At 40.0% G+C, this 16,572-nt stretch overlaps 1 protein-coding gene across 14 annotated transcripts in view; it reads left to right on the top strand.

The window, feature by feature from the left end:
• The window catches only part of tenm2a (teneurin transmembrane protein 2a), a 429,048-nt gene extending 412,784 nt beyond the window's left edge, over positions 1 to 16,264 (top strand). For all 14 annotated transcript variants that reach the window (XM_057348979.1, XM_057348978.1, XM_057348982.1 and 11 more), the window contains 11 exons: positions 1,300 to 1,549; positions 1,660 to 1,680; positions 1,813 to 2,042; positions 3,832 to 3,986; positions 5,054 to 5,943; positions 8,067 to 8,242; positions 9,954 to 10,189; positions 10,304 to 10,600; positions 11,209 to 12,826; positions 12,934 to 13,064; positions 14,030 to 16,264. In XM_057348979.1, the coding sequence (XP_057204962.1) occupies positions 1,300 to 1,549; positions 1,660 to 1,680; positions 1,813 to 2,042; positions 3,832 to 3,986; positions 5,054 to 5,943; positions 8,067 to 8,242; positions 9,954 to 10,189; positions 10,304 to 10,600; positions 11,209 to 12,826; positions 12,934 to 13,064; positions 14,030 to 14,767 (4,742 nt within the window). In that variant the 3' untranslated portion in view covers positions 14,768 to 16,264. The remainder of the gene's footprint in view (positions 1 to 1,299; positions 1,550 to 1,659; positions 1,681 to 1,812; positions 2,043 to 3,831; positions 3,987 to 5,053; positions 5,944 to 8,066; positions 8,243 to 9,953; positions 10,190 to 10,303; positions 10,601 to 11,208; positions 12,827 to 12,933; positions 13,065 to 14,029) is intronic.
• The last annotated feature ends 308 nt before the right edge of the window (positions 16,265 to 16,572 follow it).

Here is a 16,572-nt window from a genome sequence, read left to right on the forward strand (position 1 = left end):
AACTTTCGCGAAAATGTAATGAATGTAATCCAGTTAAATAAGACTGATTTTACTGACCTGATCCTTTTGCTCGCGATGAACTTCCATGGTACACAGACATTACACTGTCACGAAGCGGTTAGCAGCTGTTCAGCTATATCGCTCAGATTGTTTGCGTCAGTGTGTCAGCGTATGACATCATATTAACGCGAAAGTAATGTTCTCGCGTTACTTTCAGTGCATATGCTAAATGATCTGCACAGCACTCCATAAACTCCGACACACATTTTAAAACTGCGTCGCACAACAGAGGTGGCCAGATAGGTGGCCATCCATCATTCAGGGGTAGCCGTGGCCACCCATGGCCACCATGTAGCTATGCCCCTGAACCTGACTAACCTGATCTTGTTACACAGCATCAGAAATGTTGTGATGGTCATTCTTAAATGCCTGAGCAAAGACATCAAAGTATTTCTGTAATTGCCTCTTATAACTGTCACGACTGTGTTGCCCAAACAGCAGGCATCCACAAAAGCACCGCATTTATTGTGTTTCATAATCGTCTGCTTACGCAAGTATTAATATATATGAAAATTATTACGTTCAGTGGCTTCTTACTTTTCTTACTGATATTTAGTGACAGTTTATTAGGAAGTGACGGTTGACTATTTGGATGGAAACTGTGCTTATTCGCATATGTTTTATGCGATATTCCAATTTTGCACATAAGCTAAATTCACAACTTTGGATGGAAACCCGGTTAATGACAGTTAAGTATTTACATAAAAACCGCTAAGTGACAACATAAAGAACGCTTCATTTCACAAGCAAGAAGGTTAGCCAATCATAAAGTAGGTTATATATTTTTAGATGAAGCAAAACACCCTGAAGACAGAGGGTTTCTTTTTTTACCATGAACGGAGGGGTATGACCTATTGTTTGCAAGAGTAACACGATTATTGAAGTCCAAAAGTGTCATCTTTAAACACTTACGTCTGGCTGTATTCTAATGATATTACATTATTTACAAATATTTGAACTTTACGAATGATCATTATACTGACTTGAAATTAGATTTTTGCATGTTATTGATTAAATAATAAAAACGGGTTTGGAGGCTGAGAATGAGGTGTGCAATGTGATGCCTGGCTGCTTTTAGTTTGAGACTGTCACCCTGACAAATAGCTTAACATAATAGCCCAGTGTGCATGTTACTATAAAAACAAGCTCATATATGGGTCAGATAAACTGCTTTTACTGAAATGGCACTTCGCATTTAAACAGATATTGTTTTTCTTTGTGTTATTTTGTCTGACACAGGCATTCTTCATAAGGGCAGTGGTGAGAACATCTTTGTGTCCCAGCAGCCGCCCATCATCACGAGCGTCATGGGTAACGGGCGTCGCCGCAGCATCTCGTGCCCGAGCTGTAATGGCCTGGCTGATGGAAATAAGCTGTTGGCACCTGTAGCCTTGGCAGCGGGCATCGATGGCAGCCTGTACGTCGGAGACTTGAATTTCTTCCGTAGAGTTTATCCCAATCTCAATACCACGCGCATACTGGAACTTAGGTATTGAGAAGTCATAAATCAAATGTACAGAACATGCTATTTATTTCTTTTTCCCTACATAATTTGCATTGTAATTATGTAATACCTTACCCTTCCTTTACATCCTACAGAAATAAGGATTTTCGACACAGGTGAGCTTTTAATTTCATTCGCTTCTCACGTTGAATTCTTTAGTTTGGTTATCCACTTTAAAGTACAAAAACACAAATGCAGCTAATTGTGTGTATGCATCACTGACTTCTCAATGATCTTATTTTTCATAGTAACAACCCGACTCATAAGTACTTCCTGTCTGTGGATCCAGTCTCTGGTGCTCTGTTCATCTCTGACACAAATTCTCGGAGAATCTACAAGGTGCGATCGCTTACTGCGGGCAGACTGCTAGCAGACAATGCAGAGGTGGTTGCGGGCACGGGAGAGCAATGTCTGCCCTTCGACGAGAGGTGCGGCGACGGGGGCAAAGCCATAGAAGCCACTCTCATGAGCCCCAAAGGTGAGACGCTGTAAACACTGAAAAATGGGTTTCATTGAGTCTGAGTGTTGTTTCATTGATTATCTCCTTCATGTCACAATAATGTCTTAGCCCTGTCTTACACTCATATGAGCCAGGCTGAGGTGAAGAAACATTTCTTTAGGCTGTCTTTACATCTTTTTCTTTGTAGCAGTGACACCTAACATGGATAAAAAGAGCCGTACCCTCCAGCTGCTTCTACAATCACAGAGAACATTCAACCTTAAGCTATTAATTAATTTCTAAATGTGCTATGGGGAGAACAAGTCTCTGGCTTCGGCTATTGGAGTCTCTTGGTATTCTCTCTCTCTCTCCCTCTCTGTCTTTATCTCTCTATGATAATGTTACTTAATGTGCTGGCTCTTTTAACTCTAGGATGTTACCGAACAGGATTATACGGCTTTTGTTATCAGGACAGACCCTTAAGATGAAATTCATTATATTGGAATAGAAATATACAATATATGTGACTATTTTACAAAAGACTTTGACATGGTAATGATTTAAACTGACTTACATTTAACTTAGAGGGACCTGGAAATCTTGTAGAATCGTATTTTTTATTTTTCATCACAGTTAATAATTCGAAACCGTAGAATATTATATTTGTATAACAATTTACATTTCAAAACTTAAATCCTTAAAATGCTAAAATCCTAGCTTTTCGTATAGAACATTCTGCAAGACGTAAACAAAGGTCCAAAAGCACTTTCTGATTTTGTTTTTTGACACAAACAAAATACAACAAACAGAACAGGACTGAATCCTAATGCTTGAACAAACATATTACTTTATTATATAGCCATGGTAAAAAATAAGACATTTTTCAAATTCACTTTTTATAGGTACGTGTTTAGGTAAAATGATCATTTTTGCTTCAGTCTGCCAAATTTCGAATAAAAGTATGGTTTTTATTTGCAGAAATGAAAACTGGAGAAACGGGTCAAAACAACAGAAAAGATTCTCTGTATTTTTCAGACCTCAGAAAACAAGTTCATATTCACTTTTAAGCAGTACAAGGTGACAGAGGCTTAATTTTGTCCACAGCTCTTTATATAAAACACAAAGTGCTTCTGGACCAGTCTTGCTAAACAAACATCTTTAAGACGTAGACATGTGAAAAAACGGAAACAGTAAGTGCACGAGTAAGGAAGAGCAGGTTTTGAAAGTAAAAATCCAGGTTTGGTCGAAAGAAAAAAATAGCCAGTCTGACACCAAACTGTCAAATGTGTCACATTTTCTGTGTGTGACGTTGAGTTTGAGCGTGTGGAAAGTGAGTAGAGAGGTGGCAGACTACACTGGCCTCATTAATGAATCCCGGGTGACTTTACACCGTGAAAAGACTCCGTCAAGTGCACTCAGTCTTTCTCCTTGTGCTATTTGTCTCTGTGTTTTTGTTCAAACCCCTCTCTCCGTCACGGAGAGAGGGGTCCGAAAGCAAGCAGCTTCCTGTCAGCCCTTAGAAATATTCTCCTCTGCTCTGTCTTCTATCTCTGATAGAGGATTGACACTGGAGTGACGTTTGATGGACGGGTTTTATTTGCTAGGTTATATAGGACAGGGACTTGAGAGAGAGAGACGCATTGAGCGGCGCCTGAAGATAAACTTAGACCGGGTTGAAACTAGATCAAACATTCAACTGGCTCTGATCATTAAGAACTCTTGTTGTGGAGTGATTCACCAAAGTCTGATAGTCTGACACAAAAAAGGTTTGTGATTCACTGCAACTTTGTGACTCTTCACCTTCTCTTGTTTGTTTTGCTTTTTGCAGGTATTGCTGTGGATAAGAATGGGCTTATGTACTTTGTGGATGCCACCATGATCAGGAAGGTGGATCAGAACGGCATCATCTCTACTCTGCTCGGAGCCAATGACCTCACCGCCGTGCGTCCATTGAGCTGTGACTCCAGCATGGATGTCAGTCAGGTCAGACCACATGATCTTTTACTTACAGATAGAAACATGAATTGGGAGGGTTAAAGGAATAGTAAATTCATACATTACCAACACAATCTCATGGCAAAAACGTAACTATTTTACGAGGTGGCTAATTTGTATGAATTCGCACGATATCATTCGTACATTTAGTAAGACTTGCTTTCGTGCCAGTGACGTTAGGTTTAGGGGCGGGGTTAGCATGGGGCTATAGTATTGCTTTTTTTCTAGTATCGTAGGTTTTTGATCGATTCAAAACATATGATTTTACACGAATTACTACCTCGGAGAATAGTTATGAATACCTGTTGACATTACACATCATACAAGCATACTGTATCTTTTATATTGTATACATTTTTCCTGTTTCAATTATGTTGTGATAAAAAAAAACTATGCTACTTGAGCGTCTTTAGTGTACTGTAGTCACGCAGAATATGTGAAATGTACTCTTGGCATTTTATAAACCAGCTTTTTTAAAGAGTATTGAAATACCTATCAATGCTGATAACGGTTTACTTTGATAATGAAGTTTGCACAATTACATTTTTGTCCGAAGTATAACAATACGTTTAAATGTTAAAGCCTTTACACAGTTTTTTAAGATCATGAAAAATGTTTCCGTTAAGTGACCCTAAAATGTTGTATGTACTGTAACTGTTTTGCATTTTTGTAAATCAAAACTGCTCATGAACTGGTCATAAAAACTATTTGGTACTTTAATGGGGCTTGTGCATCCTTTTTGAAACTTGAATGCTCCAGTTTAAATCCATTATAATGGCATGAACAAATAACTTCCAGTGTACGTTATTAGGAATTTTGTGTGTGTGTGGCATACAAGGTTTGGAAAGATGTGTGATGAGAGTCATGAGAATTTTCATTCAGGTGAACTATTCCTTTAGTCTACCAAGTAATCATCTGACTCTTTAAAGAAACCCTCAGATGTGATTCAGATATGCAAGTATTCATCATATCTAGGAGGCTTACCAAATCAGAATATTACAAATCGTCTGATGAATCGGCATCATTTATTTCAATTTGCTTCATTTGTCTTCCAGGTGCGGTTAGAGTGGCCCACAGACTTGGCAGTAAACCCCATGGACAACTCTCTGTACGTGCTAGAAAACAATGTTATCCTGCGCATCACAGAAAACCACCAAGTCAGTGTCATTGCTGGACGGCCCATGCACTGCCAAGTGCCTGGCATTGACTATTCCCTCAGCAAACTGGCCATCCACTCAGCCCTGGAGAGCGCCACGGCTATTGCCATCTCCCACACTGGTGTGCTTTACATTTCCGAGACGGACGAAAAGAAGATCAATCGCGTACGGCAAGTTAGCACGAACGGAGAGATGTCACTGCTGGCTGGCGCAGCATCCGAATGCGACTGCAAAAACGACGTTAACTGCAACTGCTTCGCAGGAGATGATGCTTACGCTACGGACGCCAGCCTCAACTCACCCATGTCTTTGGCAGTCTCACCAGACGGCACGCTGTACATCGCCGATCTCAATAACATTCGAATCCGCACCGTGCGTACAAACCATCCCGGGCCTTCGGCGCTGGGGCGGTATGAGGTCGCATCACCTCAGGAACAAGAACTGTATGTGTTTAATGAGGAGGGTCTTCATCTACAGACCATCAGTTTAGTAACAGGTCTGCCGCTCTACAACTTCAGCTACGGCCCTGATGGAGAGCTGTCCACGGTGGTGGATAACTGCAATAATACCGTGAAGGTGCGAAGGGACGGATCCGGGCAGGGTGGAGCGGGGTTGCTCAGACTCGTCCTGCAGCCTGAGAATCAGGTGGTTACGCTGGGACTGGATCCTGCAGGCAGTCTACGCTCTGTCTCTGCTCTTAACCAGGAAATAGTTCTGCTGGGTTATAATGGTAACACTGGATTATTGGCCACCAATGCTGATGAGACGGGCTGGACAACATTTTATGAGTAAGTTGCTGTGTCTGTGGTTTGTGATGTGCAGTCAAGGTTTCGTCTATTCATTAGGGGCTGTGTCCACCAAGACGTTTCTGCTGGCGTAGGGCGTGTTTTTTAATTGTTTCCAATGGAAACGCAGCGTTTTCTGAAATCGCCAGCAGCTGGCTTTCTTTCCTACAGACTCGGTTTGAAAAAAACAAAAACACCATTCAAGCGCCCGCAACCGGCGTTTTCAGCCAGCACCTGCTGTTTTTAGTTGTGTAAAAGCACCTCGGTGGATCTGGAGCCTAACGTTTTTTCGTATTTGTCGTTTTTTCGTATTTGCGCTCGTTTGTACTGTGTCTCTGGATTGTCAAAACGCCTCTCAAAATGCTTGCTACGGATGCGAAAAACGCAGAAAATCTAACCCAGTCCGAATCTTTTTATGACGGACGAAAATATCGGAGGCAGTGTGTAAATATGATTGACACAACGTGAGGTTGTATTTCTTTTTTAACTTGCGGAAATTTCGGCTCAATGTGCAATGGCTTTTACACTTAAAATAAGATATGTCTAACATTGTCTCAACCTGCTTATTGTAAATCTTGTGCACCACAGAGCTCAGGTGTAGTCATCATGCATTCCATTTGACTTCGAAAGTTGGACTTACAATATGATGACATATTGTAATAAAAAAATAGACCAGTTTTGCCTTTAATCTTCATTTCTATCTGTATGTTTTGTGGCAATTCCAGTCCAGTGTCTGTTGAATTCCAACAGAAACAAACCTCAGTAGTGACATAAAGTCACCCAACAGCAATGTGAAAGACTGAGAGAATGCAAAGATGCATTAAAATATGTGATTAAAACTCAGGTTTATAATGTTTTAACCAAGTTAATCCAAATGTTGTTTTGTAGCATATAATGTCAGTGCTTAAATAAATTGTCAGTAAGAATCTGGGTTGCCAAATTTCTGTTTTAGTCAAGTTAATCTAAATGTAGTTTTATAGTTTCTAAAATAATTCTTGAACAAGTTTTTTTTATTCTTTCTATTTAAACTCTTTCTTTATATTTAACTCTTGCCATGAACGTAGCCATAGAAGCTAGCATAGCATTAAAAAAAGAAAAGAAAGTCAAGGTTATTCCATAAATATAAATGTTCTTAACTCTTCCTAAAGAAATGTATCTTAAATACCCTCATTTTTTGAAGGGTTAAGTTGTATTTAAATAAATATATATATTTGGAATTTGGGATTAATGTTAATTTTACCTTGTAAACACATACCTATTAAAAGTGAATAAAAAACACAATAATTTTAGAGTGGACACTTTTTTTACCCAAAGCCGTATGGCCTCCAGGGATATTAAATATTAAACATGTACTTGAAATGAATTGCTGAATGAACATTCACTGAGTCCAAACTGTTTAGCAAATGTTTATACATACAGGCATCTGCAGTAAAACATTCCAATTTTGCATTTTATCCAAAGTGTCTTACAGTGCATTACCAGATGTACATTTTGTAAGTACATGTGTTTGAATGGCACACAGAGTAAATCCTTCTCTTTCCTGCAGAGATTAGTTCCAACCCTGCTGTAACACACCTGCCTGTAATTTTCAAGGGACGTGAAGATATTGATTACATTTTTAAGGTGTGTGTGATTAGAGTTGGAACGCTCTGCAGGAAAGCAGAGGATGCTCCTGAGAACTGAGCATTCCCAACACAGACAGACTGTGACAGATCTGTGACAGACTCCAGATATGCTCCCTAATGTAATGTTACAGAGAGAAAGAGAGACGGGGATGAAGCTGAACCTATATTAAGCGATTCACTGCTGGAGACATCACCAGACCTTCCAGTATTAATCCTCTATTTTCCTTCACTGTGTTCTGAACATGTGTCACATAAAAGTTCTTATCTGTTTGTAGACATGACTCATGTTAATTACTCCATATGAAGAAACACATTAATGAAATGAAAACTGCATGATGCCTGCGAGAATTAATATGTATTTATGTGAAGTGGGAATTGTGAACATATGAGTCATCTACTTTCTTGAGATGTTTTTGGATGTAATAACTGTTATTTTTCTCTTTCTTTTCCTTTATTAACTCTAAAATGGAGTTCCTAACATGTATTGCAATTATATTTCAGGTATGACAGTGAAGGAAGACTAACCAATGTGACATACCCCACGGGAATGGTTACAAGTCTGCACAGAGAGATTGAAAAATCCATCAACATTGACATTGAAAGCTCTAACAGAGACGATGATGTCACGGTTATCACTAATCTTTCATCAGTAGAAGCATCTTATACTGTTGTGCAAGGTATGTCTGCTATATGTGATATGCATTCACTATAAATCCATTTAAACCCATGAAACTAATTTTAGGAGTAGATTTGAGGCCATATTCTTGTAATTCATAAGGAAATGAAATACTTTTAAGAATGAGTTGCAGAGTGTAGTGTTGTGTCTAGTGCTATTATGCATCAGTGTACACACAATTGGGTTGGTTTTATATTTCAAAATTTGATATACATTATGTAATATTATGTCAGTGCTAAAATGCATTGTCAGCGAGAATCGGGGTTGCCAAGTCTGCGGCTACTTTTGAACTGCAGCCGTGGTTTGTTTTTATTCCACGGCTTAAAAGTGGAAGGATTTTGTCATCAGCAGTCATTTTTTATAGGTTATTTATGAAAACAGACTGTGTTTATGAAAACTTCTATTTAGCGTTTTAAGAAAGTAATTGTGTTAAAAACATTACAGGGTCTCCCTTATGAAAATTAAACATGTTTTTTTTTTTGTGGTAGTAACCATGGTTTTTTGGTGGATTGATTACTTAGGGCAAAACCATGGTTTTATTACAGTAAAGGTCTTTGCACATACAGTCCGAAATTTTCGTATGCGTTTTTTCGTATTTGGCTCTCGTTTGTACGGTGTCTCTGACTTGTTATAAAAGGCCACTCAACATGCTTGATACGGATGCGAAAACGCAGAAAATCGAACCCGGTCCGAATTTTTTTGTGACGGACTAAAATATCGGAGGCAGTGTGTAAATGTGATTGACACAACGTGAGGTCGTATTTATTTTTTAACGTGCGGAAATTTCGGATGCAAATTTCGGACTCAATGTGCAATGGGCTTAACCGTCGTTTACTATGGTTTTTACAAAAAACATGGTTTTCAAAACTGTAGTAAAACCATGGTAAATTTCCGTAAGGGCTGTAAAATATGTAGTTTCTTTATAGACTGTTTCATTGGACGCATATGATCAGAGAAAAAATCATTACCCTACAGCAAATAAATATTTACTGTCTACCATCTGCCTTCAACCATAAACCCCACCATCCCAAAGCTTATTTTGTCTGTTAGTAAGAAAAGACAGAGAGAGAGAGAGAGAGAGAGAGAGAGAGAGAGAGAGAGAGAGAGAGAGAGAGAGAGAGAGGGATACTGGACTGCTTGTGTTCTCCTTCCATGGCATACAAAACTAAAAAGACAGACTTCAGTACAACCAAACATAACACAGGGAAGGCAAACTCATTCAGTCCGGGGAGACTTTCCTTCAGATCTTTTACCGTAGCTGTGCTTTGCCCAGCCTGTGCTGATAACAGCTGCTTTAGATGGATCTTTGACATACTAATGGAGTTTATTATATATACAGTAAACCTAATGCTGCAACACATTTTTAAAAGCATTTACTTATAAATAATAAACTATATTGTCTCTGTATGAATGCATTCTGCTCGAATTAGTTTCACGGGTTGTAATTTATTTAATAATGGATGTTCTGAGGCATAATGAATGTATGTGCTCCGAAACAAAAGCATTCAAGGTTTCAAATCATTTGTTATAAACAAAGTGCTGCTCTTGTTCTCTTTTATGATCAAAAGAAAGACAGCAAGACTGTTCTAGAGCTGATAAATGCCCTACAGCCATTTCAGGAGTTCAAAATAAATCAGGTCTTTTTTCTGCCATGATATATGTTGTGCCTAATATTTAATTGTCGTTATGTGTCACTCTACTGCCCCCTGCAGATCAAGTACGGAACAGTTACCAGCTGTGTAACAACGGCACGCTAAGAGTTATGTACGCCAATGGGATGGGCATCAGCTACCACACGGAGCCGCATATCCTGGCAGGATCAGTGAGTCCCACCATCGGCCGCAGGAACATCACCCTACCCACCGACAACGGTCTAAATTCTATAGAGTGGAGGCTACGGAAAGAGATCAGCAAGGGGAAGGTCACCGTGTTTGGAAGGAAACTACGCGTAGGCACACATTCTAAAATGACTAAATAAGATCATTGATGCAATACATTATTTATCAGTTACTAAACTAAGCAGATGGGAGGATTTCACACTAAATGTTGATGCAATTCGCAGGCACACGGGCGCAACCTGCTGTCAATAGACTTTGACAGGAACACAAGAACAGAGAAGATCTACGACGACCACAGGAAGTTCACATTGAGGATCACGTACGATGCGCAGGGCAGACCGGCGATATGGCAGCCCAGCAGCAGCCTCGCGGTGGTCAATGTGTCGTATTCCAGTACAGGCCAGCTGGTGGGTCTGCACAGAGGAAGTATGAGTGAGAGAACAGAGTTTGATACGCAGGGCCGAATTCTCTCGCGATCTTTTGTAGACGGAAAGGTGTGGAGCTACAGTTACCTGGACAAGGTGAGTTCAGTTTCCACTCTTTCTTGATTATTAGGGTTATCGATTTCTGATTTAAAGTGACAGTTCAGTCATCGTTTATTCACCCTCATATCGTTCAAAACCTGTATATGACTATTTTGAGAAATCATAATATCAGTGGTTGTATGTCCGTACAAGGAAAGTCAACGGGGGCTAATGTTGTTTGGTTACCAACATTCTTCATCTTCTTTTGGGTTCTCCAGAAGAAAGAACGTTTGAAATAACACGAGGGTGTGTAAATAATGGAAGCATTTTAATTTTGGGGTGAACTATCCCTTTAATGGTGTTTGTTTACAACTGTAAACATAATAAGTGTTGGAATGATCTGCAATGTGTTATTAGATTAGTTATCAAAATGAATTATGTGGTGTTACATGATTCACTTTCAATAGGCCCAAGAATGTTAAAATAATGCTCAATTTAATATAAAAGAATGTATTTTATACAAAACAGTCATATTAACAAATCTATTCCAGTATAATTAAATTTCCCAACATTTGGTTTCAGTTCATATTGTGACAGCTTTCTAAAATGTTGTTGGTAATGAATAAAATTGTAACAATGATGTCTGAAAATATTTCTCTGCACAGTCCATGGTGCTGCTCCTGCAGAGTCAGAGACAATACATCTTTGAGTTCGACGCATCTAACCACATCACAGCTGTCACCATGCCCAGCGTTGCCCGTCACACCATGTTCACGCACGTCTCCATCGGCTACATCCGCAACACCTATAACCCACCAGAGAGCAATGCGTCCATCATCTACGACTTCAGCGAGGATGGACGCCCCCAGGCCACCTACTTCCTAGGTACCGGCCGTCGTGTTCTCTACAAGTACGGCAAGCTGGCCAAGCTATCTGAGATCTTGTACGACAGCACGGCGATCACCTTCGGCTATGACGAGACAGCCGGCGTGCTAAAAATGGTCAACTTGCAGAGCGGCGGCTTCTCTTGCACTATCCGGTATCGTAAAATGGGTCCGCTGATCGACAAACAGATCTACCGCTTCTCCGAGGAAGGTATGGTCAACGCACGCTTCGACTACACTTACCACGACAACAGTTTCCGGATCGCCAGCATGAAGCCGGTGATCAGCGAGACTCCGTTGCCTGTGGATCTGTACCGCTACGATGAGATCTCCGGGAAAATCGAGCACTTTGGAAAGTTCGGAGTCATCTATTATGACATCAATCAGATAATCACCACAGCTGTGATGACTCTCAGCAAGCATTTCGACGCTCACGGACGTATCAAGGAAGTGCAGTACGAGATCTTCCGCTCTCTCATGTACTGGATGACGGTGCAATATGACAACATGGGCAGAGTAATCAAACGGGAGCTCAAGATTGGGCCGTACGCCAACACCACACAGTATCGCTACGAGTACGATGGTGACGGACAACTCAGTGGCGTCAAGGTCAACGACTGGTCCACGTGGCGCTACAGCTACGACTTAAATGGCAACCTCCATCTGCTCAATCCGGGTAACAGCGCCCGACTCATGCCGCTCCGCTACGACCTCCGAGACCGCATCACACGTCTAGGTGACGTGCAGTACCGTCTGGATGAAGACGGCTACCTCAGCCAAAGGGGCGGCGATGTCTTTGACTACAATTCTAAAGGCCAGCTGGTGCGCGCTTACAGCCGCGTAGCCGGAGGATGGAGTGTGCAGTATCGTTACGATGGACTCGGACGCAGAGTGTCTTCTAAGAACAGCCTGGGTCAACACCTCCAGTTCTTTTATGCCGACCTGAACCACCCGATTCGGGTCACGCATGTGTTCAACCACTCCAGCTCGGAAATCAGCTCTTTGTACTATGACCTGCAGGGCCATCTGTTTGCCATGGAAGTAAGTAGTGGGGAAGAGTACTACATAGCTTCTGACAACACGGGAACCCCGCTGGCTGTCTTTAGCAGCAACGGGCAAATGATCAAACAGGTGCAGTACACCGCTTATGGGGAGGTGTACCATGACTCCAACCCTGAATTCCAGCTGGTCATCGGCTTCCATGGAGGACTTTATGACTCCCTAACCAAGCTGGTGCATTTCACACAGAGAGATTACGATGTTTTAGCAGCCAGGTGGACATCCCCCGATTATACCATGTGGCAGAAGATTGGCAAAGATTTGGCACCCTTTAACTTGTACATGTTTAAGAACAACAACCCTCTCAGTGACATGCTGGATGTGAAGAATTATGTCACAGGTGAGAATTTAGAACTGGATTGCTTAGTGGCTTTGACTCTAAATGAATGAATCACTCTCTAATCTAAAATCACAGCCTAAATTCCCATTTGTACATTTGATTCGCAGATGTGAAGAGTTGGCTGGTGATGTTTGGCTTCCAGCTCAGCAACATCATCCCAGGTTTTCCCAGACACACGCTTTATTTTGTAGATCCGCCATATGAGCTGCTTGCCAGTCAAGAAAGTGAAAATGGGCAGGTGAGTCAACATTGGTGGTTGTGTTGGTTATTGTTTTGAACAAACCTTTATTAAACAAAAACTTTTTGTTTTTTAAAGTTGTATATTTAAAAATATTTTCTTCTATATGACCATTGAATATATCAAATCTGCCTACTACTAAATACTGTACCAGTGATACATAGAAAACCAGAAAAAATCATTACTGGTGGGGAAGCAATGTGTCATAAATGGCAGAAAATCTTGCCAGTAATGAGAAAGTGTTAATATTAAATAAAACTTATGTCAAATTACGTCCAGAAAATAAACCAGAGGTGTCTCATTATACCAATATTGTCAATATCCGTGATATTAAACACCATGACTATCGTATTAATTCGACACATATACTGTAAGGGTGGTTTCCCGGACAGGGATTTGCTTAAATCAGGACTAGGCCTTAGTTAAATTAGGCCATTTTGAGAAAAAAAGGGCACTTATGTATTTTAATAAGTCCTATCCGGGAAACCGACCCATAATATTGTAAATAATTCAGGACCTGTTAAAATTTTGGTGACAAAATAGTAACAAACTCTTTCTCTCTTTGCCTCCTTGCACTAATATTTTGAGTGTAATTCAGGAATTTTACTGATTATTTAGTTCTTTAAAAATGGATGTTGTGATAATATTGTTATTGTGAACAATTTATAGATAATTAATTTATCTAAAATTTTAGCAGTTTTAAGCATTTACTGCAAGTTTATTTTACGGATGTCATGATATTAGATTTTCACTACAGGTGAAATAATAATCCTGTAGTGAAAATCTAATATCATGACATCCCTAAAATAAACTTGCAGTAAATGCTTAAAACTGCTAAAATTTTAGATCTAGACCTACAATTGAAATAACATTTTGTGGTTTAGAGAAAATGAAAAACTTTCACTCATACCTACGTATTTTCCACTATAAATGGCCCTTCATTTGTATTTATTCTTTTATTGCAGTTGATAACTGGAGTTCAGCAGGAAGCTGAACGGCATAACCAAGCTTTCATGGCTTTGGAGGGACAGCTTCTTGACAAGGAGCGCAGAAGCAAACAGGAAAAACCAGGCCACTGGTTTGGCACCAGCACCCCCATCATTGGAAGAGGAATGATGCTGGCGATCAAAGAAAGCCGTGTGGTCACAGGGGTCTCGAGCATGGCCAGCGATGACAGCAGGAAGGTTGCTCTGGTGCTTAATAATGCCATCTACTTAGACGGTACGCACTACACGCAGGACGGCTGTGACTGCCATTTCTTTGTGAAGATAGGCTCGCCCGACAGCGACCTCCTAGCTTTGGGACTCACCAACGGGCGTAAGGCGCTGGAAAGCGGACTCAACGTGACAGTCAGTGGTCGCTCGCGACGCGGGGTCACTGTTGAGTTCCGGGTTCCAGCACTGTCTCTGAGCTTGCGCTACGGGTTGGCGGCGGACGTGCTGGATGAGGAGAGAGGCCGGCTGCTGGAGCTGGCACGGCAGCGGGCGCTGTCGGGTGCCTGGCTGCGAGAGCAGCAACGGGCGCGAGATAATAAAGAGGGAAGCCGCTTGTGGACTGAAGGAGAGAGACAGCAGCTTCTTTCAACGGGGAAAGTGCAGGGTTACGATGGGTACTATATTTTACCCGTGGAACAGTATCCTGAACTTGCTGACAGTAGTTTCAATATTCAGTTCCTGAGACAGAATGAGATGGGGAAAAGGTAACAGTCCAAATCTTTCGTGGCCCCATTTTTTTTCTTTGTCCTCTCGCTCTACTCTTCACCTCTATCTTTACACTTTTTCTTTCACTAGCTCTGTCTTTTCATTTTTCTTCACTTCTCTCTTTTCTCTTTTGTTTCCATTATCTCCTATACCCACGGAGATTTATTGAACTAATAAGGGAAACTCGCTGAAAGCTGCAGGGACTTATAAAAGAAGAACTCTCAAAAACTTTGTCAATACTGCCTGTGGCAAAAAATAACAATTTGAAAGACATTGTCTTTGTTGTTGAACAATGGAAGTCAAGAAAGCAGTGATAGACTAAAAAACAGAAAGCAACTGTTGCTGAAATATGAAAAATCCCCTTTTTAAAAAGGAAGAGATATTTTTACCCGTATTTTTTGGGTTACCGGGAGGATGTTGGTGCCAGATGGTACCCTCGTAATTGTACGTGTTCGGATTGGAGCGATGCTGCGAGTCTGCTGGAGAGGCCCAGTCTCAACTTCAGAACTGAAGAACAACATCTGTTAAGAGAAATATCAGTCTCAGGCCTCACATTCTTCATAACTGAACTGTCAGTTGCCACAGCAGCAAGTCCCTTCATTTACAAGCAAGAAAATTGCAAGTTGATGTGATGAGAACACTGCAGTCAAACATAGTTTGTTTTATCACTGATAGAAGAGTACTTACATTGTATCAGATAACAGTGAAGTTCAGGGTGTGCTTTAGATGCGATAGTTTTGTATGTCCCAGTCGCATTAGTCACCATGACCTTCACCAGGGCACTTCTGTATAGAAATATCAGAAAAAACACAGATTTTCAGATCGAGCTGTTACTAGTGTCATAAATTATTTATTTTTACTTAGGTTATTTTTAGGTTATTTTTGTTTTTATCATTCATAGTACTCTATGACAATCATGAAGGAGTCGCCACTTTTAGCTACAAAGAAGAACGTTGATGGTTGAGTTTATTTTCCTTTGTAAAACATGTGATCATTTTTGTATTCATTTTTATTTGCTCCAAAGCAAATTATAGTCATACACAGAAATAATTTATGTAAAGGTGTTTTAAAATGGTTTATACTTTAAATAAAGTTTAAAACTGTGAAACTTGTTTTTCAGAAAATATCTGTATGTACAGTGTATAGATTTACCTTTATGCAGCACAGTAGAATATTGTTCATAATATCAACTTTTATATTTCTAACAGAAGGTGGCTTGTTATGTGCAAATCAGCAGCTGGTATTAAAATCACTAGAATTTTGTGACACTCAAATATCACATATAAATAATATCAATACCCCGTTCGTTGTTCTGTTTGATTGATTTGTTTTGTTTTTATGCAGAGAAATTGCTGTACTAGAACCCAAATCATAGAAATGGATTCTTTCCACTGTGAAGAGACTCATTATGGATGTCATGATGTACCAAATCAGTATTGAGGGATGATTCTTACTAAAGTGAGACTCTTCTGAGACCTTACCAATAAATAGTTTACTTCATGTGAGTCATAATAGTCTCATGATTTTTTTAAATATGCCATCATACCTGTACTGTCTGTCTATCTATCTATCTATATAGATCAATAACATTTTCCTATACTGTATTCTACCATAGCATTGTGCATGTGTGTACATAATAGGCCTGTAATTATTTATTCAATTATTTATTCATTTATTTAACCGTTTAATTTTTACACCAAAGAATAACCCAAATAAGCGATAAGATAAGATTTTATAAAGATTTAAAAAATAAGCTTTACAAATGTAAAAAATTTCAGCACGCTAAATGTGGTCTTTTAAATTGAAAC

Source organism: Triplophysa rosa, linkage group LG13, assembly GCF_024868665.1.
Source record: "Triplophysa rosa linkage group LG13, Trosa_1v2, whole genome shotgun sequence".
In the NCBI taxonomy this organism is placed as follows: Eukaryota; Metazoa; Chordata; class Actinopteri; order Cypriniformes; family Nemacheilidae; genus Triplophysa; species Triplophysa rosa.